The sequence below is a fragment of the Pristis pectinata genome, chromosome 23 (assembly GCF_009764475.1).
Source record: "Pristis pectinata isolate sPriPec2 chromosome 23, sPriPec2.1.pri, whole genome shotgun sequence".
Taxonomy (NCBI): Eukaryota; Metazoa; Chordata; class Chondrichthyes; order Rhinopristiformes; family Pristidae; genus Pristis; species Pristis pectinata.
Window position 1 is genome coordinate 3133864 of NC_067427.1, and position 27741 is coordinate 3161604.

Genomic DNA, 27741 nt, shown 5'->3' on the forward strand with positions numbered 1-27741 from the left:
ACAAAAAAAAATTTGCTTAAGAATAAACCATACAGCTACCCGAGGGGACAGATGATGTGGAATAAGTTGTGTTTTGTGAGCACGGAATCTATTGCCAAATGGATTATTCAACCTGAGCAAATATAAGAGGTTTCAGTCCATTACCTTGTATACCTAGCAAAGAAACTGGCCTATTTAAAATTGAATTCCCACAACTACTTTTATTTCAATTTTTTTTTTCTTTTTAAAAATTGGAACCTGTAGATATATTTCTTGAATGGCTGAATTATAGTAAGCTTCAAACATGTACAGAATGGTTTAAAAATTCAAAGTTGTCTGAGAAGAAGCTTCAGTAGTGTTTGGTGTGTAAGGGCAGGATCTTGGCAATCAGCCTGAATCTACATTTTTGGTACATCTGCTCTCATCTTTGAAAGACAGAAGAAAGCTATTTCTACCAAAATATTTTTCCATGTAAACTCCTGCTGGGTATTGAGCAATTATCTCCTTGTTATAAATTCCTCAATGAATAATACTTTGCGAAGGAAGCGCATTGTTTCTGAAGCCACTAGTTAAAATTGCATTTTGCTATAAGAGACTTGCCTTTTGTTTTTCAGTAAAATTGGTTCACCTCCCAAGACTGTTCTCAACCAGGTTCTCCCTACTTCAGCTGTTATGTCATCACATATTGGACCAGATGCCACTTCCCTATCCTCTGCAAAATCTGTGTCAAGAGTGTCGGTGTACCCATCTCAGCAACCTGATTTGTATTATCAGGACCCCAGAGCAACTGTTTCCTATGAATTGCCTGCATACCAACAACCAGGTAAGCTAAACCAAAATCTATAGTTTTTCCATCCATAGTGATGGCTTGATGAATCTATGCTGTACCTAATGGCTGTTCACACAGATACAGTTCAGGGTGGCCTCTCTGAAGACCTGTAGAACAAGCCTCCACCAAACCTGCGATGGCTATTTAAAAGAAATCCAGTTACTCCTTTTATTCCCCTGCTATTCCTCCAGTTTTTGTTTCAACAATATTTATCCAGTTTCCTTGCTGAAACCTACCATTAAACCTGCATTTCTTCCTTCAGGCAATGCATTCCCAATTTTAACACGGTGCTTGAAAAAGAGCTCCAAAAATTGTCTCTCCATTCTCATCTTTCAACATATTTCTATTAGATTGAATAATCCTATTTCTTGGTTTTAATCCCAAAATGTATAGAACATCGAACAGGAAATGAACTCTTTTATCCACAGGAAATGAACTATATCTGTGCTGACCCTGATGCCAAATTAAACTAATCCCATCTGCCTGCACATGCTCTATATCCCTCCATTCCCTGCCTATTCATGTATCTGTATAAATGCCTATTAAACATTGCTATCATATCTGCTTCTACCACCTCCCCCTGGCAAGGTGTTACAGATAACTACCACTTCTTTATTTTATAGAGAAAAACTTGTCTTGTAAATTTCCTTTAAAAATTTCCCCCTCTCACCTTTTTAAAGCTATACTCTCTGGTATTTGACATTTCTACCCTGGGCAAAAAGACTCTGACTATCTACCCTATGTATCCCTCTCATAATATACTTCTATCAGGTCACCCCTCAGCCTCCAATGCTCCAGAGAAAACAATCCAAGTTTGTCCAACGTCTCATTGTAGTTAATACACTGTAATTCAGGCAACATCCTGCCGAACCTCTTCTGCACCCTCTCCAAAACCTCCACATCCTTCCTTTAATACAGCAACCAGAACTGCACATAATACCTTCTATTTATATATAACTTTGAAGTTCTCACTATTTTATCTCATTATAGTTTCAAAGATTTTGCTTACAACTGGAATTACTTTAAAAACAAAATACAAGCAACACTCAACAGGTTAGGCAGCATTTGTGGAAAGAGTAACCATTAACTTTTCAGATTTGAGACCCTTTGTCGCAACTGAGAAAGAAAAAACAAGTTGGCTTTCACTGGTAGAGAAGGTGAGGGAAGGAGGGATGGGTAGAACAAAGGAATATTTGAGACCTGTGTTTTTCCAGCATTTTTGTTTTTATTTTGGATTTCCATCTCCTGCAGTTTTTCATGTGATTCTTTCTTTCTTTTTCTCTCATTATCCATTAGCCTGAATATTTACCTGGCTTCTTCCTTTCTCTCTGAACAGAGATAATGGATTCAGCATCTGTCAGTCCCCAGCAAGGGAGAGTCTAAGCACCAACCCTTCACACTTAATGACATTGCCATCACTGGATCCCTTACCAACAACATTCTGGGTTCACCATTGCCAGAAACTCAAGTGAGCCAGCCTCCTAAATACCATGGCTGCAGGAGCAGGTCAAGAGGGTCAGGTATCTGGGGCAAGTAATTTGTCTCCTGACGCCCCAAAGCCTTTCCACCATCTACACCAGACGAAGGCTTCTGGATGAGTGCAAATCCAACAACACTCAAGCAGACCACTTGGTATCCTATCCACCATCCTAAACATTCATTGCCTCCACCACTGATCCACAGTGTACACTGTTTACAAAGTGAATTGCAGTTACTAGCCAATGATTCTTTGACAGCATCTCCCAGACCTGAGACATGTACCAACAAGAAGGCCAGGTTCTTCAGGTCCATGTTCCTCTGCAAGTAACACCCCATCCTGACTTGGATATATATCACTGTTCCTTCAGTGTCATTGGGTCAAAATCCTGGAGTACCTTCAAGTAGAAGGACTGCGTTAGTTCAAGAAGGCAGTTCACCACCACCTCCTTTGTGCCAGTTAGAGGCAGGCAATAAATGCTGGCTTTGCCCACTATGTGCAGGTCCCAAAAATTAATATTTATTTAAAATGGTGTATTCCAGAAATTTGAAAGGTCTGAAACTCTTCTCTCTTCATATCACCATACTTTTAAGTGTCAGTTCAGTTTTGACCTTTCTTTTAAACACCTAACTATTCTTTGTGCCCCTTTTGATCCTTGTAGGAATGTACTTAATCTGAATTTTCTCTGCCTTTTGAAATTGCCAAAAGAATTTTTATTTTTGAGATTTTAAGTTTTTAGTGGTTCCTTTTGAGCAAATAAGGCACTTTTCATTACCGTATTCGGTGGGGGGGGGGAAGCAAAGTAAATTTTTTAAATACTAGATACTCCCCTTTCTTATCATTTGTATTAGATTAGCAACTGTTCTAATTTATATTGTTACATGTTTATGTACATCATTAGTATTCCAAGTAGCCTAAGAAATTTGAGAGAATGGATTATGATAAAGGCACTGATCAACGATGCCTCTGATGTACTTGTTAATGTTTGAATTTAAAATTGTATGATTTCTTCTGCAAGTAATTTAACTTGATATTTGTGTACCTTGAAGATTAGTAATCTTTTCTGTGTTCTTTGAATTTCACACAGGAGGATATTATCCTCCACATACTGGTCTACCTTCTGGTGTGTCTCCTTGCCTTCCGCGCTACGTACGTCCTAACAGTATGCCAGAATCTCCTCTTCCACCCACTGTGCCATATACTGACCACTACAATGCATATCCACCTCGAGAACGACTAGCATCTTCACCTTACCCATCAGGCCCTCCCCAGCAGTATGGTTCAGTTCCTGCAGTCCCTTCTGGAATGTATGCACCAGTGTATGATAGCAGGCGCATGTGGAGGCCACAGATGTATCCACGGGATGATGTCATGCGGAGTAATTCTTTACCTCCAATGGATGTAGTACCTTCAGCTACTTACCAGCATCCTCCACGAGAAAGATACAGCTCACTTGATGGATATTATTCTATGGCTGGACAACCATCAAATGAACAGAGGAGTGTTGCCATGCAGAGGGTAGGATAGACTTTTTTGCTTTCTTTTTACTTTATTGGCAGCAATAGTAATTCAACAATAAGTTTTTGCTATTATGGTTTAATTTTGGGATTTACTTTATTTTGAAGAGTTAAGCTAATACTAAATTATACTGGTAAGCAAAGTGAAGCAGTTTTTATAGCTTAGGAGCATTATGTTGAGCTTCATCTCCTTTAGTAGAAAGTTGACTTCATAGCAACTTGTATAGTGTTGATCATAACATGTTTAAGTCGTGTACAGTACTAATTGTGTGGAGTGTGTTGGACCAGGAAAAACTAATTAACTAAGAAACATAATGGTGCAGGACAAATTAATAATCTGATTAAGGCTTAGGAACATAAACAATCTTTTTTTTTTGTACTGAAGTTTTTACTAGCTTAAACAAGAACTTCTTAATCCATTTGTTTAATATCATGTCGTGCTAATGTGTTTGCTTATTATGTCAATAGGAGAGAAGCTACATATGGTTTTTATTTACATTCTGAATATTGTTTAAAATTTGCACAGGAGGGTGCTTTATCTAACATTTAGTGTATTGAAGTTGGGAATTAAAATTTATTGTCATTTGTATCTTCCTTGTAGGATGCATTCAGCCGGATACAGCAGCCAGGCTTTGATGACCTGTTAAGACGGAAACCAGACCAATGGACGCAGTATTCCACTCAGAAACCACCACTTGTCTCTTCTGCTTTGTCTACGGTAGCCCAGCCCTCTGCTCCTCCATCCCCCTTGTTCAGTGTAGAATTCAACTCCGAGGTATGCAAGTCAGATTAGACTTTAAAGTGATGGTGATGAAGAATTAAATACAGTGATTGCTTTCCTTTTTAATTATGATTTTGTATATAGACTGTAATGCACTTTAAGATAGTAAGCATTTGGATCATACATTTTAAAACAGATCCTTTGTCTTGAATGATATATACTTTATCTTTTTTGGTAATAACTAGCTTTCTATTATGTTAAACTATTCTCTTTTATTTCAGAAATGTATCACAGATTCCTTGTTTGTAAAATAAAATCCATCCTTTTTTTGTTTTATAACATTAACACAAAAGTGAAAGAAACCCCTTATTTTTGAACTGGACTAATTAAAACATACTTGGATAAATACCTTGGGTTGCTTTATAAAACTGGACATGTATATACATAGAACATAGGAAAACTACAGCACAATTCAGGCCCTTTGGCCCACAAAGCTGTGCCGAACATGTCCCTACCCTAGAAATTACTAGGCTTACCCATAGCCCTCTATTTTACTCAGCTCCATGTACCTATCTAACAGTCTCTTGAAAGACCCTATCGTATCTGCCTCCACCACCGTTTCCGGCAGCCCATTCCATGCACTCACCACTCTCTGAGTAAAAAAAAAACCTACCCCTGACATCTCCTCTATATCTACTCCCCATCACCTTAAACCTATGTCCTCTTGCGGCCACCAATTCAGCCCTGGGGAAAAGCATCTGACTATCTACCCTGTCAATACCTCTCATCATCTTATACACCTCTATCAGGTCCCCCCTCATCCTCCGTCTCTCCAAGGAGAAAAGGCCAAGTTCCCTCAACCTGCTTTCATAAGGCATGCTCCGCATTCCAGGCAGCATCCTTGTAAATCTCCTCTGCACCTTCTCTATGGCTTCCACATCTTTCCTGTAGTGAGGTGACCAGAACTGAGCACAATACTCCAAGTGGGGTCTGACCAGGGACCTATATAGCTGCAACAATACCTCACGGCTCCTAAGTTCAATTCCCCGATTGATGAAGGACAATACACCATATGCCGCCTTAACCACAGAGTCAACCTGCACAGCCGCTTTGAGCGTCCTATGGACTCTGACCCCAAGATCCCTTTGATCCTCCACACTGCCAAGAGTCCTACCATTAAGACTATATTCCGCCAACATATTTGACCTACCAAAATGAACCACTTCACACTTATCTGGGTTGAACTGCATCTGCCACTTCTCAGCCCAAGTCTGCATCCTGTCTATGTCCCTCTGTAACCTCTGACAGCCCTCCAAACTATCCACAAAACCCCCAACCTTCGTGTCATCCGCAAACTTACTAACCCACCCCTCCACTTCCTCATCCAGGTCATTTATAAAAATCACAAAGAGTAAGGGTCCCAGTACAGATCCCTGAGATACACCACTGGTCACCGATCTCCACTCAGAATACGACCCTTCAACAACCACTCTCTGCCTTCTGTGGGCCAGCCAGTTCTGGATCCACACTGCAACATCCCCTTGGATCCCATGTCTCTTCACCTTCTCCATAAGCCTCGCATGGGGTACCTTATCAAACGCCTTGCTGAAATCCATATACACTACATCTACTGCTCTCCCTTCATCGATGTGCTAAGTCACATCCTCAAAAAATTCAATCAGGCTCATAAGACAGGACCTGCCCTTGACAAAGCCATGCTGGCTATTCCTAATCATATTATACCTCTCCAAATGTTCATAAATCCTGCCTCTCAGGATCTTCTCCATCAGCTTACCAACCACTGAGGTAAGACTCACCGGTCTATAATTCCCTACTTCCCTTCTTGAATAAGGGAACAACATCCGCAACCCTCCAATCCTCCGGAACCTCTCCCGTCTCCATCGACGATGCAAAGATCATCGTCAGAGGCTCTGCAATCTCCTCCCTCGCCTCTCACAGCAACCTGGGGTACATCTCATCCGGTCCCAGCGACTTATCTAACTTGATGCTTTCCAAAAGTTTCAGCACCACCTCTTTTCTAATATCTACATGCTCAAGCTTTTCAGGCCACTGCAAGTCCCCACTACAATCCCCCAGATCTTTTTCCATGGTGAATACTGATGTAAAGTATTCATTAAGTACCTCCACTATTTCTTCCGGATCCATACACACTTTCCCACTGCTGCACTTGCCCTCCTTTCGCACCTCATCCTCTTACTCTTCACGTACTTGTAGAATGCCTTGGGGTTTTCCTTAATCCTGCCCACCAAGGCCTTCTCATGTCCCCTTCTGGCTCTCCTAATCTTTCTTAAGTTCCTTCCTTTTAGCCTTGTACTCGTCCAGATCTCTAACCTTACCTAGCTCTCTGTACCTTCTGTATGCTTTTCTTTTCCTTTTGACTAGATTTATTATAGCCTTCGTACACCACAGTTCCTGTATCCTATCATGACTCCCCTGTCTCATTGGAACATGTCTATGCAGAGCTCCACACAAATATCCCCTGAATATTTGCCACATATCTTCCGTACTTTTCCCAGAGAACATCTGTTCTCAATTTAATCTTCCAGTTTCCTGCCTGAGAGCCTCATAATTCCCTTTACTCCAAGTAAACACCTTTCTAGCCTGTCTGTTCCTATCCCTCTCTAGAGCAGAACAATATAAGAGCATATACAGCAGAACTAACCAAAAATAACTTGTTGCTTTTTAATTTTAAAAAAAGTCTCTCTTAGCCTTGGTTTCACATTTGCAATTACTGCTTTCCATTTATCCCCCTGGTAACTGATGGTGATCTTTGTTAGCAAATACATAGAACATTACAGCACAGTACAGGCCCTTTGGCCCACAATGTTGTGCCAACATTTTACCCTGACAGGAGAACAGAGTCTAAAATTTTAAAATATCTAATCTTATTATTGCATTACCCAAGGCCTCATGCTGTCCAGAGATTTGTGTACTTCACGCATGGCCGCCTAGAAAATTAGCAAAAACTGACCAGTTCCATTCTGTGAAATCCATCCAAAACTCCTATTATTAAACATGATGGCAAGTGTGACTTTTTCAAGGTGCTGAGTGTCAAATCTCATCATGCATCCTCAATCATAACCCTGCTGTAAACATCAAGCCAACATTTCCCACTGACTCTCGCTGCCTTTGAAGACTTGTCTTCCAGGACCTTCACCCTCCAGGTTCCAGCCTAGGTTCTACCTCCTCCCATGATCCACAAGCAGAACTAGTCCTCTAGGCCCATCTTTTTGGCCTGTTCTTGCCCTATGGACCTGATTTCTTTCTGCCTCTTTTTTGTTTCTCTCATTGTCAAATCCCTTTCTGTCTAAATCTGAAGCATTTTTTCCTTGGTACATGTGATGATAATATACCAATTTACCAATCTGTAACATTCATTCAAAGATTGAAAAACAATAAATCTCCAGGATGAGTTGACTGTGGAGTTTCCATTAATCCAATCTAAGGGAACATATTATGATGATGCAAATATGACCCCACTATTTAAGAAAAGAGAAGGAGAAACTGGGAACTATAGACCATTTAGGGTGACGTCAATACTAGGGAAAATGCTAATCTATTACTAAGGAGGTGGTAACAGTACACTTAGAAAATAATTATATTTGGACATATTTATCATGGATTTATGACAGGGAAATTATGTTTAGAAATATCTGTTCAGATTTTTTAAGGTTGCAGTTAGTAGAATAGATGAGGGTGAACCAGATGATGATGGTATATTTGAACTTTCAGAAGGCCTTTGAGATGCCACACAAGAGGTTATTGAATAAAACTAAAGCACATAATATTGGGGTGGATCATTTTCAGGTCTGGATTGATTTGCAGGCAGAACACAGTGGGAATAAATGGGTCACTTCGTGGGTAATAAGTAGTGGAGTGGCACAGGGTTTAGTTTGAGGCCCCAGCTTTTCACAGCCTATGTCAATGATTTGATTTAGGGGATCAAATGTGATGCATCCCAGTTTGTTGATGATACAAGCTAGGTATTAGTAATAGGGAGGTGGATGAATGGAGGCTTCAAGGGCATATAAACAGATTAAGTGAATTGGCAATGATTTGGCCAATGGAATATAATGTGGAAAAATGTCATCTACTTTGGTAGGGAAAAAGTGGAAAGAGACAATTTTTAAACCTGTGGAAAAACTGAAAGATTTGAAGGGACTTGGGTGTCCCAGTACATGAATTGCAAAAGGTACAGCAAGCAATTAAAAAGACAAACATTACTTTAGCCTTTTGTTGGAAGAAGATTATAGTACAAGAGTAGAGATGTCTTGTTCCAATTACATAGGACTGCAATGAGACCACATCTGGAATACTGTGCACAGATATGGCTTCCCTATCCAAGGAAGGATGTACTTGTGATGGAGAGGTTGCAGCAGGCTCACCAAATTGATTCATGGATTTGTCATGTGATAGATTAAGCAGATTAGACCTTATCCTTCTAACCTCTGGAGAGGTGATCTCATTGAAGCATAAAAAGTTCTTATAGGCTTGATAGGGTACATGTAGGTATGATGTTTTCCATAGCTGAGTTGTCTAGAACCAAGAGTCATGAGGATCGGCCATTCAGGATAAATGAGAAGAAATTTCTTCACTTGGAAAGGGGTGAATCTTTGGAATTCACTATCCATGGAAGCTGTAGAGGCTCTGATTCTGCATATATTAAAGACAACTTTTTTTAGACATTAAGGGAACCAAGGTTTATGAAGTTACTGCAGAAAAGTGGCAATGGGAGGGGAAACGGGCATGATTTTATTTAATCGCATCTTAAATTGTGATTTTTTTTCTGGCACAAATGAAAAGGTTTGAAGGATTTTTTCTAAATTACTTGGGGTAAATCAAACTGTTACCATTAGTAAGTGATTCTAGAACCTAGTGGCACAGATTTGTAGTTTAGGCCAAAAAAGTCAAGAGAATAGCTGTAATCTGGCATTTCCTGCCTGTAAGAGTGGTGGAAACAATCAGTTAGTATTCTCAAAATAGATCTGGCTGGGCACTTGAACAAAAACAACTTGCAGTGCAATAGGGATAAGTGGATGAATGGGACTGATGAGAGTGTTGTACTGGGAGCTATGGCAGACTCAGTGGGCCAAATGGAGGCCTCCAGTGGTGCACAGTTATATTACTTGGTGATCTGTGGTGTACAGGCGCACACACACACACACAGACACACACTATAAATGGAAGTTCTTGATTTCAAATCCATTGATTAATGACAATATAAAAATATCAAGGATAGTTTTGACTATTGTGAAAATGATGTACAGTATTTAATCTCTTATTTATGCAGTGGTTCAGTGCATCAAGATTCTACTTTGTGTCATTCTGTGATACTAGGCAAATTGGTTGTAAGCATTCAGTTGAAATTTCATGAGTTTTATCAGGCATCAGTGCAATGTTAACTATAAAACTTGGTTTAAACTGTACTTTTACAAATAATTCGTTACTATTCATGTGACCTGTGCCAGTAATGCACAACTTTTTTAAGCATGTGTCAGATGATGGTCTTGTAAACTTACTTTTAGATTGTGGCTCTACAAATGGTTTGAAATTTCATTTTGCCCAGCGTGAAGAGCTTCTGTACTGTTTCCCTTTTACGCTGACTTTTAATATTGATAATTACTTGTTAGTAATTCTTACCTACAAAAACATTATGGAACGGTAATGAATTTTTATGCAGAATCTACAATTTTACTTCATCCTACTTCTATGTGACTGTTGCCTTCTTTTGTATATCCCTTGAGCCTCACATTAAACTCATCAAAACTCCAGTCATTTTGTTTGCTGATAGGTTCCACATTCCCACCCCTGTTTGTAGAGAAAGGAAATCCTAAATTATTATTTAAGTCCTTTCCGCAAGAGTCCAGCCCAGTATAAGAGCAGCCCCTCCCAACATTACCACAGATTGTGGTTTCTGCTGTCATTTCTGAGTGGAACAGAGACATTTCCTGCAGATTATCATGTTTATCAGTATCCACGTTAATTCAGAAACAAATAGTAATAGTATGGTACATTCTGTTTCTGCAGACTTCATTCCTGCTGAGTACTTGATAATGTATCTCCAGCTTATTTTCTAAAAAGCTTAGTTTGTTGCTACAATTATGGTGGAAAGCATCAGCTATTCTTTCAGAGGGCAGCCAAATTCTTGTTTCACTGCCATTCCATATTCTAGTCAGGGCATCTCCTTTACACAAGTCTTTTTTTTAGAAACCAGTGTATTGTTAACAGCAAGAAACAGCATTTAATCAGCATTGGGTTTAGACATTTTTGTACATGTCACAGAAACAAAACTATTGAGTATATTTATACACAAACACTCTTTGTTGTAAAACTAGTTAGAGTAAGGCTTACTTTGTAATTTCTTACTCTAATACCCTGTGTTTACTCAGCTGTTCTCAATATAATTGCAATGTGCTTCAGTAATTTTGCCACCTTTTGGGGATGAGCTGGGTTTGAATCTTTAAAAATGCAATGGTGGGGGGGGGGCGCAGGAGAAAATAAAATGCATTGCTATGTGCAGTTTCTGTGAGTGTTAGATTAGTTGTCAAAAGTTGTTAGCACCATTTGTAAATGATACAGAGTACAAGAAGATTATTATTTTAAATCGCCAGATTTGCCTTTTGCTTTCTTCCTCTATTCGTATTAGTTTCACCTATAGTAGCCCACTTCTCATGATGCTCTGCTATTTAATCAGTGCGTTTGATGTGACGTTCTCCATGATGTGAACAGCACCACCTGAGAGCTATTGTTCGGTCAACTTGGGTTTCCCCACTTTTTTTTTAAAACTTCATGAGACCCAGCAAATCACATTGAAGTGCATGTGTGTCTGAGTACTGAATGATTTTTGGTGAAGTTGCAAAGACTAAAACTATGATCAGCTATTGGAGCAGTAATATCTGTTTGCTTGTCTTTTAACAGTTTTCTGAGAATACCAGTGACTTGTGTGTGGGCACTAAATTTGATGATGACAGCATGTCCCATTACTCGCCATGGTCTTGTGGGACTATCAGCTCTTGTATTAGTGCAATGGAGTCTGATCCAAAGGATGTCATGGCAACCACCAATGTAGAGATATTGGTAAGCTAATTGATCTCTTTCAAGAGTTCACTTTTCATTGTTGTATTTGATATTAGAAGGGGTGTGACTTCAAATTTAGAAAGGTTCCAGTAAACTGTTATATATTAATGAGGTGAGCAATGATACTAATAATATCTTCACTAAGTCTGTTGTTGGAACCATTTTACTGCCAAAATTCTATAGAGTGAAACTTGGATTAATTTCTAAACTAGGATAAGAAAATAATAATGCAATGCTTCTGTAATTTCTGTCACTGTCTGTGTATACTTTTTCTGACATTGAAAGCGAGGAACTATATCCATATAATTTTAAGTTGATGTGTTATTTTTCAAAGAAGTATTTTAGTGTAATCATTTTCTTCAGTATTATCTGGTGGAAATGTAAGTGCTCTTTGTACATATACAGTTCAAGAATTTAGTTTTTTTGACACTTATTTGAATGTAAGTACAATAGCTTTTATCAATGTACACCATTATTCATACAAATACCTTTTCCCCAGAAGGCACAGTAGTGCAGTAATTATGCTACTATGACACAGGTCCATCAACCTGGCTTTGATACTGACCGTAAGTGTCCTCTGTATGGAGTTTGAGTGTTTTCCCCATGATTGGTTTCCCTGCATTCTCTGGTTTCTTCCCACATTCCAATCAGTGCAGATACATTAATGGATGCTGTAAATTAGCCCTAGTGTAGGTGCATGGGCAGGAAAATCTGGCAGAGTTGATGAGTAGGTAGGGACAATGGGTTATAGGGAAACAAAGCAGGGGAATGGGACTGATGGGAATGCTCTGAGAGCCAGCATAGACTTGAAAGGCTGAATGGCCTTGTATGTCACAAGGAAATATGACATTTAGGAAAACTTGAGAGTTTCATATTGTAGATCTATAAACAGATGGTTGGTATTTAGAAGAATAGCTTAATATGGTCACTTTATGATTTTTGAAAGAGTTGGTCACCATCGTATTAAGGTATTGACAAGCTTTTCAGTATATTACGTTATTTTACTGATATTTTTGTTTCAGGCATTGTAATAAATGACCAAAGGAATATTTGGATTTAAGTTAACATTTAAAGTACATATTTTTTCCAGACTTGTTCAAATTAAGTGCATTTTTCCATCTTATGTACAGATAAAAAAATCTGATGAAAATACAGGTGCCCGATGTCCCAGCATAGTTTCAATTTCTCTCATGGCCCTGCCCCTCCCGTAACCTTCTCCAGCCCTTCAATCCTCAGGTTTCTGCATTCCAGTTGTACTTCCAGTGGCAGCTGTACATTCTGATGATTTGAACTTAAGCCCCGTATCTCTCCCTCCCCTCTGATTCTCAAAGCTATTTGTCATCTGTTCTAAAATCCCCTTTATGTGGTCTGGTATTAAATATTCCCTGAAGCATCAAAGAAATGTTTCTTTGTTAAAGGCACCATATAAACACAAAGTGATGCTGATGTGTTTGAAATGTACCTTTTTAAATAAAATATTTGAACTATTTAATCAAATGTAATCAATATAAATGTTTTTATGGCTGCAGAGGTAATGACCCCAGTGAGTGTGTAAGTTATTTATAATGGGCAAAGCCCTCAATGGTTTTCAGATGACCTTTTGGAAAAAGTGCTTACACTGGAAGTACAGCCCAAAGTTATTTTCAGAAAGTGCAGCCGAGGTCAGATAGTTGGTGTACAGCAGGTGTTGGACTTGCAGAAAGTTCTGTGTGGTAAAACAAGACTGAATGTTAGGGTTGGGAGAGCAAGTCACTGTCTCTGGCATTTCATTTTTTTTTGCTCTCTATGATCTATAGGGAAGTAAAGTGTCCCCTTGGCTCCTTGGATTTAGTGTGCAGTGCAGTTATGATGTACTCTTTTGATGTTGAAAATATTAAAATCTCATTTTCAAATTAATTTGCAAGATGGGGATGCTGCTGGCATGGGTAGCATTTGTTGCCCATCCCAAATTGCCCCTGAAGATAGCTGTCATTTTGAATAATTGTAGTCCTCTTGATGAGCATACTTGCAAAGCAATGCATTTCCAAAATGTATCTGGCAGGTCAGGCAGCTTCTCTGGAGAGAGACAGAGTTAACGTTTCATGTCAATGAAAGATTTCTCCAGAAGAGATGTGTATAGTGGAGGTGAATGAGGGCTGGGGAGGGAGGAAAACAATCCCATAATTGCTAGAAATCTGAAATAAGAAATGGGTTGCAGATCAGGCAGCGTCTATGGTCGGGGGGTTGGGGGGGCGGAGAGAAAGTTACTGAGTTAACATAACTTGATGGTCAGTTCTGACTCAAACAGTTGTACTGCACAGTGCCTGTATCTATTTAATAAAGTTGAATTAACTTAATAACTTCCAATAAAATAAGTTAAAATTGAAAAATGCAACTTGGCTGAAACTTGCTCATCTCCCTTGGTCTCTTCATTAAAATGAAAGGAGTTGCTGAATTGGAGCCAGATTTAACCTGGCACAGATTAAGTAAGCAGAATACCCAGCGTGACTGATGGGAAATAACTCAGGAGTTGGCCTCTGAACCCCATGAAGAATCCAATATCTCGGGCAGGAAAATGCCAGGAAACACTTATCAAGAGCTTTTGGACTTGTGTTTATGCTCAGCAATCACAGGAGTCCTGAGTTCTCTGACACTTGTAGAAAAATGCAGATAGTTCCACTAGGAAGCATTTCTCTGAAATTCTCTGCCATTTCTTTGAAACTCTGTGTCACTTTATAATTCTGGAATGGGGGGAAATTGGTGGCATTCCCAAGTGCCTGCTGCCCTTCACTTTCCAGGTAATGGTAAAGGTTGTGTGTTTGAAAGTGCTATTGAAGAAATAGCATAACTGACAATGAGCCTGTTTCATCTTTTGTTAACTCATATCTTTCATCACTAAAATTTAAACAAAATTCCAGTCATTTGTGGACCTTGGGCTTTCTCTGCTGGAAGAGATTTTCAGAGTTTGCATTATACCAGGAACTGAAAATAGTTTGTTGCCATTGATAATTGAATTTTACTTCATTTTCTGTCATTTGTTTGATCTGCCATCACAGAAAAAGAACTAATTGTGGGTGGAATGGTTTATCTGTTTACACACAGATCAAGATCAATGCACATTATGAAACTGATCTTTGTTCTACATTCTCCAGCTGAGGTCATAGGCAAGGGGCCAGCTCTCAGGTGCCTCCCTATGCTACTAAACGAACTTGTTGTAAGGAGGTGGTTGATCGTTGCCTGGGAATTCCTGTCATTAACACCTTCCCTGTGGATTTGTCTTCCACTCAGAATGGCCTCTTCATGCAGGGATTTATTAGCACACCTTGTGGAAAATTGCAGGTGTGCATTAGCTTCCTTTTGTTAAGTATTACAAAGCATTTACAGAATAGAAATATTCAACCAAAACATCTATGCTGATGACTATGGTTCATGTGAGCGTCCACCAACGCTTCTAACAATTTTCCATACTCTTCTCCGATTCATCATTACACAATTTCCCTTTAGTAATTTCATCTCAGCTGTTTAATGTTCTGCAGCTTTTCTGTTCTATTATATCTTGTGTCTTGGACTTAAACTGAAAGGATAGCAAACTGAATGAAAGTGGTATTTTGTCTTGGTAACCAAATAGAGTTTATAATTTCTCTGGTTTATTACTTGCACAAGAATAATTTGTCATTCGCATTTGAAGGGGGACCAGGAGCTATATCTTGAAAGAAGGATATTTGTCGTAGACATTGTTTAACATTGTTTAAAACTGGATATTTGCAACACTTTATCTTTCACATCATTTTTGGCCATTTTCAGGACCTTAATGTGAAAAGAAGTCTAAATCTGTTTGGCCCTCAAAAAAGGGGAAAAGATGAAGATCCCATAATTCCGTTTGGTGACGGACCGATCATCTCTAAATGGGGTGCAATTTCTAGGTCTGCCCGCACAGGTTATAATAACACAGACCCAGTCCAAGCTACAGCTTCCCAAGGAAGTGCTACAAAGCCAATTAGTGTAACAGGTTAGTAGTTGTGTTTCCTGTTGTATATCATTGTTTTAAACAATTAGGTATATTTAGAAAGTTTTCAATGTAGATATTATTGTAAATTTAGGTCAAATTTGGTGATAAAGAAAAAGGATATGTGATACTAATATAAAGCTGATTGTATTATTAATATCACTCGTACCTGTTTCCAAACTGCAAGATGCCTGTATTGTGGCTTTGATTAATTATATGAGAAAATGGTATATTGTATATTTTATAAATGTCGACTCTTCAATTCAGGTTGCAGGCAGATCAAGGGATTTCTGTTATTTCTTGTTGGTTGTTTTTTTTAAATGTTCAGTTCGCATAGTGTTATAGCAATAATATTGTTAAATGTGTGTTTAACACTGAAATATTAACCTCATAAAAGGCAAGTGATTACTAAGAACTTCTATTTCTTTTAGCACTTGTGTTCTTATTAGACTTAATAAATACAAATGGATCTAGCTTTATTTTTAAGGCAGTGTCAAGTTTTAAATTATTATTTTAAAATATTTTATTTTAAATCAAGTTAACTAATTGATGCAGATCCCCATGGTATCTGGATAAATAAGCTCCTCTGCAGCACTTAATGGGATTCTGTGGGTTCCAAGTCATGTAAAGCACTTTTTAAGTACAAATTCCATAAGTGTTGCTATACCTTTTTGTAAATGAATGGTTTTTTTAAAAAAAACTGCCATCAGTTCAAAATCTGACAATTATTGACAAGAATAATAGTTTTATCTTTTATTTAATCTCAAAAACTGTGTCTTGGGTATTGTATTGAAAGTCAAAATAAAACTGCAGATGCTGGAAATCGAAAATAAAAACTGAAAATGCTGTAAATGCTCAGCAGGTCAGACCGGATCTGTGTGGAGAGAAACAGAGTTAATGTTTCGGGTTGGAGACCCTTCATTAAAGGTTCCAATGAAGGGTGTTTGACCTGAGACATTAGCTCAGTTTCTCATCCCACAGATGCAGCCTGACCTGAGTGTTTACAGCGTTTTCAGTTTTTGTATCGTGGATCAGGCATAAATATCAAATGAATTTAAAATAACATATATACATGTTGGTGAAATCTATATCTTTTCCACAGATTATAGTCCACATGTGAGTCACGCAGATTCTAGTAGTTGGACTTCCCATGCTCTTTCATATGGATCAAATTCAACCACGGGTCAATTCCTAAACAGGTACTTTGAAATACTGTTAGTATTAATGATTTCTGCTTGCTTTGTCTCCCATATCTTCATTTGTTTCCATTGAATTTCAACATGAATACAGTAGCTATTTTAGATGCAATGACCTTGCTGGAAAAGTATATAGAAAGGGAGCCATTTTTGGCAGTTTTTTGAAAAGCAAAATAGAATATTTGGTGACTGTTTTTACAATCTAGCTCCTCTAAGCTTTTTTTTAATATATAAAAAAAAGTGTCCTAAAGAACTTCATGAATTCTGAAAATCTTGATTCAAAACCCTTGCTGTTGGGGGGAGAATAATGTTCATGATCCACAGAAGAACCTGCAAATTCCATAGTAAAATTTTTCCATACAACACATCCTTTTGCATTTGGATCTAAATTATAATGCTGTCATTGCTCTACCTGTGTGCATACTAGGTGGAATAATGGTGAGGTCTTTGCCAAGAAACACTGAAATAACAGTTGTTTCAAAATGGAAAGCAGTAATTGGGGATTTTTCCTTTTCTCTCCCATCCATATAAATTTGGATGACTTCTTTGGAAATTATGGAGGAACACATCTGATGGTAAATTTGTACAAATCATTATAAAATTTGCCATACTTTCTCAAAAATGATACTTGTTATTCAATAAATCATGAAACTGGAACTTATTTTTAAGTCTATTAGTTTTGGGAGTTGCGTTATCCTTTTTTTAATTGGGAGGGTGGGGTTGACTTGCCCTCATGTTAGAGAACCAGGGAGACTGCCGCACACGGGAGTATCCTTAAGTGGAAAAATACTGATCTGATCTTGGCCACACTACCTTAATTAATTTCATTTCTTTCAAATACATGTATAGTGACTTTCCTATGCAATATTATTGTCTTTCACGAATGAACGTGTCAAGTAGTTTATAAATATGCAGTTGTAATATGAATTTGCATCCCTCAATAGCTTAACACGCCATGCAAATATTTTACAGCATATTTATTTTCTCACATGGACAACTTTTAAGATTTGTATATCAAATATTTTATACATTTTTTTTGAAAAGATTCATTTGATTACCCACTATAAATTGACTCATCCATTCTATGCTTCGGTGAAGACTCAAATTCAGTAATACAAAGGTATGTCTTAAACTTTTTATATAACTTTTAAGGTTTCCTTGAAAGAGTTTTTCATTGGAAAGTGGGCAGGCCAACTTTTTTCCTTGATTCTCATACACTTGCTAGTCAGGAGGAATTGTGTGAGAACTTGATGATAAGATCATACAGTTTTTACACAACTTCTCATTTTTATTTTGTGACTCCTCAGAATATTATGTTGAAGTATGTGTTATGCTCTTGTGTTATGTCTGTCGCTCCAGTATATGGTACATTTAGCAATTACTTGGTATTATTGAAGACTTGGGTTAATCTTTGATATTTAATCTACAGGGACAGATTGATGGACATTTCTGCCCCTAGGCAACATCCTAATGGTGGAGATCAATTAAGTATTGAGCTACAACAGGTAAGGAAGTAATAACCAAGAATTTGAAATCCACATCTTAAAGTTCCTCCCCATGAAATCACTTCCATAATTAGATTCTACTATCCTTATTGTTTATGGGATAACTTCAGATGTAATCACTTCCTTGAAGTGGGCTCATTGCTGGGAAAGAATTCGCCCCTGTAGCTATGTTTTTAAAAAGAAAAAGATAATAAACCCATGCAGACATGCATTATATATCCTTTTCCTCTGGAGAATTGTGGGGTTTTTTTTGTTTTTCTATCCATTTTAATTGCTGAATATTATTTGGTCTATTTCACAGTGCATGCGCAATGCCATATAAATTATCAGTTTAAAAGTGTAATTGGTTCTTGGTGCAGTTATTTTTTTTTAACTGAACTTGGTATAGCATAGCAAGCAGCATAAGTGTTTGCTTGTAAATTACTGAAAAATTAGTGGATGTGTGAATGATGCACATCATTGCTAATATGCAAACAGACCAAGCAACTTATGGAACAGAAGAATTGCCCAATAATTTTGAATCACTTAAAAGTTATTGACCAAAAGCAACATCTAGCTCTTAACCTCTTTCATTTAATTTGTTTTGTATTTAAACTTTCCACAGAATGAGTCTAATAGTAACAAGCTAAATACACCTTTAACATCATAATTGTTAATGACTGCCAATCATCCTCTCATTTAAAAATAAAAAAAATTCTGTCTTTGTCTTCAACCTTTCTCTCCCCCCCCCCCCCCCCCCAACTTTACTGCACCTGATGTGACATTAAATGTCCTTGCTCTGATTCCACCTAATCAATACTTCCATTTTACTTCTCAATTCTCAAATCTCGTTCATTAAGGGGGTGCAGTTCATCCTGTTGTCCACTAGATCTTGTGTATCCTGGGCCTTCTCACAGTTATCAGCTGACTTTTCTAGCAACTTTGCAGGCAAACTATTTCAGAGACATTGTTACAAGAATAAGGCTTTGTGAGATGCCACTGTCCACTGAACTCTGGGGCAACACACTTAAAGCAAAACTCTGCTCCAGAACCCTGGCTAAGATTTGATGTTTACTTTGTTATACTTTGCATGACACACAAAAAGAAAGTGGGTGTACTTGTCCCTTAGTCATTTACTCAGATAGCAACTTTTTATATACATTGCTAATAGACTCACTTTTGTTCTACTTGGTTTTCTTTGTCCCGTAATCCAGAACATAGGGAATCAATAGGAAGTGTATATTTTGTCATCATGGCAAATAAAATAAATTAAAAAGTTCATACTTATGTTTGAAGCAAGGTAAAGAGGCTTAAATTCATTTGCCATTGCATTTACAGCCTTTTGTGAGGAAGAGAGTTCCAGCTTTCCTGATTAAAGTATCCCCCTCAAATCTATTTATCATTCTAAATATCTTTAATCTGCTGTAGATCTTTGGAGTATGTATTATTGAAGTTTGTGGCATAGCAAGTAGCCATTCAGCTATTGTGTCCATGCTATTTAGGCTTTTCCCCACATCCAAGCTCTGAGTGCAGCTTTGTAGTCATGGCATTTAAATGCTTATTCAGGTAACTTTTAATGCGTTGAAGGTTTTTGCCTCTAGTTAAATGAGTGACTGACGCCCATGACTCTTGGCCATCTCCCATCTAATCCTTCTACCAGTTAGCTGTATCTCCTAGTTATTCACTTCCACTAGTCACTCTGCCTCGGCTTTGCTTCATTTATTCATTTATGTTTCCCTGTTGACCTGCTTTATTCCAAAGGAAAAAGTCCCAGCCTTGCCAATCTTTCTTCATAACTGAAATTCTCCAGCCCTGACAACATATTGTGAATCTCCTCCTGCGCCCTCTCTAGTCTCATCACACACTTCTGGTGTAGTGGTGACCAGGACTGTACATGGTACTCAAGGTTTATGGGGCTTGTCTTCATAATTTAAGCTGCACTGAACCCATTTCAAGGCCTTTGTATTCTTCCTGGAGTGTAATGCCTGGAACTAAACTTGGTGCCCAGATGTGATCTGACCAGGGCTCTGTCAATCTGAAGCCTAATTTCTTTCCCTTTTTTATTTCGAACAATTTTGAGATAAAGATGATCCATGGAATGACACTTCTTTAGGATCTTTATACCTGTCTACTGGCTTTTGTGTACACTGTTGCATAAAATGCCTTGGAGTGCATACGGTTTAACTGCATGCTAATAAACAATTATTTTTTTTAAATTACATTTTACATCTTACTATACTTAAGCACTTGCAGTCGGTCTCTTGTTGGTACCAGGCAGGCAATTATAAACTTGTTTGCTTACTAACAGAGGGAATTTACAGAAGTTTCTGCAGATGACCAGATATAGAATTGGAGCTTTCTGCTTTGGATACTGATGCTGACCAAGATGAAGGAATAGAGGTACGGATCTGATCAACTATATATAGGAGCACCTATTATGATGTTACAAAGTTGCCTTGCAGCCAGTAAAATATTTTCTGAAGTGTAGTCACTAATGCAATTTAATTAGCTGTCAATTTGGATAAAAGTACCCCCCCCCCCCCCCCCCCCCCACGCACACCAAAACAGCATGGTGATCTTTTGGTGATCCCAGTTGAAGGAATAAGTATCAGCTAGCCCACCAGGGAAATAGCCCCACCCACCTCCCTCCTGAGGGCACATAGCTCCTCAGCTTTAAAATATCATCTGAAAATGCACAAATGTCAGTTTTTATGATCAAGTCCACAAAATGAGACTGGAATCCACAGCTGTCAGTGTTAGAAGTGAGATGCTGACAACTGCTGGGCAGTTGATAGTGGGGTTTGAATTTTGTTTTAACTGTTGGTAATCAATTTAATCAGTTTTGCACTGAAATACCAGTATACAAGCAAAAAAAAGTTATTTCTTGAATCAGAATAATATTTTGACAGAAAAATAAAATACCATTTGCATGTGTTCCCTGTTGCTATGTGGCACAAATGGAATGAGATTCTAAATAACTTCAAAGTCTGAAGAATAGTCTTAATACTCATTATACTTTTTTTTGCATGCTAAGCTCTGAAATTTTATATTTTGAACAGGATAAAGCATAACTGTTTTTCAAATTTGCGTTAACTTATTTACTAGTAACTAGGTCCTTTTTGAGAGAACCATGATTTGCCTTGCACAGGTTTTACTGGTGATTTTAATCTACATTTTTAGCTTATGGATTCCTTATCCCTTTTACCTATAGCTGCAAGAATTTTGAACTTTAACGTTTAACAGACTAGGTTGCAGAAAATGTGTACAGAAATAAATTGTGCAATTGCAAAACTGAAATCCAATAGTGCTTGATGCTCAAAATCTTCCAGGAACCATCATGGTAACTTGTGTTCAAATAAAGCCGCCGTAAATGGTTTAGGATTTTGGTCACACTGCACTTGTGTCAATGAGTTCTGCTTGAAGGTATATATTCTGAAGCCTCAGTTAGTAGCGATGACCAACCTTTGTGGTTTTTATTTTGCAAAAGGTTATACCTGCAAGCTTAGTGAAGGAGATGGGTGCAAAAATGTTTTAAGTGAGATAGATATGACTAAAATGTTCTGTGATGTTTGCTAACTGCAAATTTTATTTTGTATGTTAAATCTCATTGGATAAAAGTTGATACCAGGTATAAAACGATATTGTTCCTGCTTGTTCACATAGGATGTTCTGGTTATTGGCTCCCAAGGAGATCTGACTGATGACATAATGTCCGAAAATGGCCATCATAAGCACCAAGGTAAAGAACAGGAGGAGCAGGGACGCAGGATTGCAGAGCAGATTGCGATAAAGTAAGAATTATAAAATTATGACATTTTTCAACTAAACAGCTTTATTTCCTTAAAGTTTGGATTTCTAAATCCTGTTGATCTGGAGATAGAACGAGAGAAGTCTGCAAACTGTTTAGAAAAATATGCAACAACAGTGAAATTGTACCGTTGAATGATTTCACTTATCCTGTGATTAACTAAAATGTGATCTGGATTTTGCAGTCAGCAGTAAGCCATTTGTGCTCGCTGCTGATCTCCAGACTAAATCCACACTTTCTCATCTCCTGGTTGAAACCACGGCACCCAGATCCTCGGAAATGAGGTCCTGCACCATGTACTTCCACACGTGAATCTAGTTGTAGAGGGTGGGAGTGGAGATGGGGATAGATTAAACCCAATCCACAAGACATGCTGGATAAGATATTTGGGTGGCTAAACTACACCCTGGCTTAGCTAGCCGCCAAAGCTATTTAAATACTGTTTCTGACTTTTTAAAAACACCCAAAATATTTGAAAAATTAAAAAAAACATTAAATTCTAAACAATCCTAAAATTCAACAGTTGCATTAATCCCCTTTTGCTATTCTTCTCCAATGTTGCACAGATTATTTGAGCATATCTTCTGTGTAATGGTTGGAGATTAACCACAACTACAGTCCACCTATGGACTGGACAAGAAGTGTAGTCATGAAAACATTGGCTAACAGCTATCAGGAATATACAGAGAAAATGCTGGTAACCCTCAGCAGGTCAGGCAACATCTGTAGAAAGATGGAAGTGACAAGACTGTTAGAAAGAAGAGTGGCAACAGTACAGATCATGTAGTGGGTGGGAAAGCTTACATTGGCTAATTGCAAAGCAGCCTCTTGCAGATATATCAAGTTATAGATCTTAAGAATAAAACTAGTGAACATTCAGTGAAGCATAGGGTAATAGAGACTGACACAGGGAAATTATGTTCAACAAATGTATCATGTTCAGAAAATGTATTTTTAAAATATGTTCTGTGGGGTGGCAGGTGCAAGTTTAGGCATTTGGGAGAAAAATCAATGAATGAGTGTATACATATAATAGGAAAATAAGGAAAGGTATGGAATAAAGAAGCTTAAAGAATTCAAATGTGTAATTCCCTAACAGTGCATGTGTTGGTAAATAACACTAATAAAGGCCAATAACTTTGTACGTAGAGGGCTGGTGGAGGGTGGGATAATGGAGACAAAGAGCATTGCACCCTTCAGTGAAAAATTTGCTTACTATGTGGCCAATTAAGGCAGAGCTATGTAGAGAGTGCTGGATAACAAGATTAGGTTTGTAATGCTTTGGAAGAGCAGGCATAGTGGGCTAATCTGTATCCTGAACTGTTTTTTATTGGTCTATGATATCAAAAACCAAGTTCCCTGCTCTCTGCTTTTTCTGGAACCATTTCCTTTCAATGTTCAGCATGTCACTGTGACAGAATTATAAGCACCAGAGACCTTTATGAAGTAAAGCAATGACTGCACAGATTGTCTTGTGGGTGGGAGGGGAGGTTAAGCTATAACACAAGTTGAGTCTGCAGTAGCGAACAAATTCATGTTTGGTTGGGGGGGGGGAGGAGGAGAGGAGGTTTTGGAAATGTGAATTGAGGGACATACAGTAGTGACTCTAAATGTGCATAGCAGGGTGCAAATGATCAACAGAATCAATAAGGGATTGAATGGTACTTCTGTGTGGCAAGCTGTATTCATTTTTTTTCCTGTCCTGACCCTTCCCAATCAAAAGATACTTATGAATCTGCTCAAAAGTTAATTAACTGTGGTGTCTTGGCTAACAGTTGTCCCTCACTCAGAATTATTAAAAATATACGTGATTTGGTCACTACTACGTTGTGTTTGTAGGAATCTGCTCTGTGTGTGTGTGTGTGTGTGTGTGTGTGTGTGTGTGTGTGTGTGTGTGTATCTATGTTGTGCAATTTCCTACACTTCAACATTGTATTTCCGAAGTACGGCATTGGTTGCAAAATGCTTTGAGATATTCACAAAGGGGTATAAATAGTATATAAATGTCTTCGACAGTTTTTTAAATGTAATATTGAAAATCTGTCATAAACAATTTACATAGCATGTTAATGCAGAATTTTAGTGCTGCAAAATAAATGAATTGTACTGTTGATAGTTTTAAGGTGCTGCACATCATGTGAAGCATTGCTGGTTTATACCAGAGGCCTTGGCCAGTGTGCATTCCCAGTCGTGATCTTGGAATTCATAGAAAGTATTGTTTGAGATATCAAAACAAACAGGCAGTTTTATGGATAAATACATAGGACGGAGGCGGCTAAGGTAGGTGTGAGACCTCTAGAGAATGAGACCAGTGAATTCATAATAAGAGACAAAAGGCAGATGTGTGAAATCAATTTTTTATAAAAGTCTTCATCGTGGAGGACACTGAAAACATCCCTAAGATAACCATAGAACAATACAGCACAATACAGGCCCCTCGGCCCACCATGTTGTGCCGCCCTTCAAACCACACCTAAGACTATCTAACCCCTTCCTCCCACATATCTCTCTATCTTAAATTCCTCCATATGCTTATCTAACAATCTCTTGAACTTGACCGATGTATCAGCTTCCACCACCACCCCAGGCAGCGCATTCCATGCACCGACCACTCTCCGGGTGAAAAACTTCCCTCTGACATCTCCCTTGAACTTCCCACCCATTACCTTAAAGCCATGTCCTCTTGTTTTGAGCATTGGTGCCCTGGGAAAGAGGCGCTGGCTGTCTACTCTATCTATTCCTCTTAATATCTTGTATACCTCTATCATGTCTCCCCTCATCCTCCTCCTCTCCAATAAGTAAAGCCCCAGCTCCTTTAGCCTCTCCTCATAATCCATACTCTCTAATCCAGGCAGCATCCTGGTAAATCTCCTCTGCACCCTTTCCAACGCCTCCACATCCTTCCTATAATGAGGCAACCAGAAGTGGATATAGACCTCTTAAGTGTGGCCTAACCAGAGTTTTGTAAAGCTGCATCATTACTTCGCGGCTCTTAAACTCAATCCCACGATTTAAGAAAGTTTATGGGATGTTAGCTTTCATAACTACCCTATCTACCTGTGAGGCGACTTTCAGTGATCTGTGGATGTGAACCCCCAGATCCTTCTGCTCCTCTACACTGCCCAGAATCCTGCCATTTACCTTATACTCCACCTTGGAGTTTGTCCTTCCAAAGTGTACTACCTCACTTCTCTGGATTGAACTCCATCTGCCACTTGTCAGCCCAGCTCTGCATCCTATCAATATCCCCCTAAGCTTCGACTACTCTCCACACTATCCACAACACCACCAATCTTCATGCCATCTGCAAACTTGCTAACCCACCCTTCCACCCCCTCATCTAAGTCATTAATAAATATCATAAAGTAGAGGTCCCAGAACCTATCCCTGTGGGACACCACTAGTCACAGCCCTCCAATCCGAATGCACTCCCTCCACCACAACCCTCTGCTTTCTACAGGCAAGCCAATTCTGAATCCACACTGCCAAGCCTCCCTGGATCCCTTGGCCTCTGACCTTCTAAAGAAGCCTACCATGCGGAACTTTATCAAACGCCTTACTAAAATCCATGTAGACCACATCCACTGCACTACCCTCATCAATCTTCCTGGTCACCTCCTCAAAGAACCCTAACAGGCTTGTGAGGCAAGATCTTCCCTTCACAAAGCCACGCTGGCTGTCCCTAATCAGTCCATGATTCTCTAAATGCTCATAGATCCTATCTCTTAGAATCCTTTCTAACAGCTTACCCACCACAGACATAAGGCTCACTGGTCTGTAATTCCCTGGACTATCCCTACTACCTTTTTTGAATAAGGGGACAACATTCGCCACCCTCCAATCCTCCGGTACCATCCCCGTGGACAACAAGGACTCAAAGATCCTAGCCAACGGTTCAGCAGTCTCCTCCCTCACCTCACGAAGCAGCCTGGGAAATATTCCGTCAGGCCCCAGGGACTTATCTGTCCTAATATCTTCTAACAATTCCAACACATCCTCTCTCTTGATATCTACATACTCCAGAACATTACCCTTACCAACACTGTCCTCGGCATCATCAAGATCCCTCTCCTTGGTGAATACTGAAGAGAAGTATTCATTGAGAACCTCACCCACCTCCACAGCTTCCAGGCACATCCTCCCACCTTTGTCTTTAATCAGACCTACCTTTTACTCTAGCCATCCTTCTGCTCTTCACGTACGAGAAAAAAGCCTTGGGATTCTCCTTAACCCTACTCGCCAAAGCCTTTTCATGTCCCCTTCTTGCTCTCCTCAGTCCCTTCTTAAGTTCCTTCCTAGCTACCCTATATTCCTCACTAGCCCTGTCTGATCCTTGCTGCTTACACCTTATGTATGCTGCCTCCTTCTTCCTAACTAGTTGTTCCACCTCTCTCGTCACCCACGGTTCCTTCACCCTACCATTCCTTCTCTGCCTCACCAGGACAAATTTATCCCTAACATCCTGCAAAAGATCCCTGAACATCAACCACATCTCCATAGTACATTTCCCTTCAAAAATGTCATCCCAATTTACTCTCCCAAGTTCTCGCCTTTATAGTGTCATAATTCACCTTTCCCCAATTAAATATCTTCCCATCCTCTTTGCTCCTATCCCTGTCCATGACAATTCTAAAGGTTATGGAGCAATGGTCACTGTCCCCCAAATGCTCACCGACCAATAGATCTGTCACCTGTCCCAGTTCATTACCTCAAACTAGATCTAATATGGTATTCCCTCTAGTAGGCCTGTCAACATACTGTGTCAGAAATCAGTCCTGGACACACTTAACAAACTCTGCCCCATCTAAACCTTTGGCACTAAGCAGGTGCCAATCAATATTTGGAAAGTTGAAGTCTCCCATTATAATAACCCTGTTATTTTTGCATCTTTCCAAAAACTGCCTCCCAATCTGCTCCTCAGTATCCCTACTACTACTGGGGGGGGCCTATAGAATACTCCCAGGAGGTTAACTGCTCCTTTCTTGTTCCTAACTTCCACCCATATTGATCTAGGGAGGATCCTTCTACATTATCTACCCTTTCTGCAGCTGTAACAGTGTCCCTGACCAGTATCGCCACCCCTCCTCCTCTTCTTCCCCCCACCCCCCTCCCTATCCCTTTTAAAACACTGAAAACCAGGAATATTCAATATCCATTCCTGCCCTGGTGTCAGCCATGTCTCTGTAATAGCCACAATACCATAGTCCCATGTACTTATCCAAGCTCTCAGTTCATCTCCCTTATTCCTGATGCTTCTTTCATTTAAGTAAATGCACTTTAGCCCATCCACTTTTCTACTTTTATAGCCTGTACTCAACTCCTTCCTCAACGCCTCTCTACCTGTCAGATCTGACTATTTCCCCATCCCCTTCTTCCTCTGACCTACTCCTCTGGTTCCCTTCCCCCTCACAATCTAGTTTAAACCCTCCTGAACCACTGGCAACTCTTAGCAAACCTGGCTGCAAGGATATTGGCCCCCCTCAGGTTTGGGTGTAACCCATCCTCTCTGTACAGGTCCCAGCTTCCCCAGAAGAGATCTCAATGATCCAAAAATCTAAAACCCTCCCTCCTGCACCAACTTCTTAGTCACGTATTTAGTTGCCATCTCCTCCTATTCCTACCTTCACTATTGCGTGGCACTGGCAGC

At 39.1% G+C, this 27741-nt stretch overlaps 1 protein-coding gene across 4 annotated transcripts in view; it reads left to right on the forward strand.

Annotated features, from left to right (window-relative positions):
* rc3h2 (ring finger and CCCH-type domains 2) overlaps window positions 1-22074 on the forward strand; it is an 81871-nt gene extending 59797 nt beyond the window's left edge. For all 4 annotated transcript variants that reach the window (XM_052036943.1, XM_052036946.1, XM_052036944.1 and 1 more), the window contains 9 exons: window positions 594-802; window positions 3373-3803; window positions 4404-4577; window positions 11463-11621; window positions 15405-15609; window positions 16709-16805; window positions 18232-18307; window positions 20595-20686; window positions 21950-22074. In XM_052036943.1, coding sequence (XP_051892903.1) covers window positions 594-802; window positions 3373-3803; window positions 4404-4577; window positions 11463-11621; window positions 15405-15609; window positions 16709-16805; window positions 18232-18307; window positions 20595-20633 — 1390 coding nt within the window. In that variant the 3' untranslated portion in view covers window positions 20634-20686; window positions 21950-22074. The remainder of the gene's footprint in view (window positions 1-593; window positions 803-3372; window positions 3804-4403; window positions 4578-11462; window positions 11622-15404; window positions 15610-16708; window positions 16806-18231; window positions 18308-20594; window positions 20687-21949) is intronic.
* The last annotated feature ends 5667 nt before the right edge of the window (window positions 22075-27741 follow it).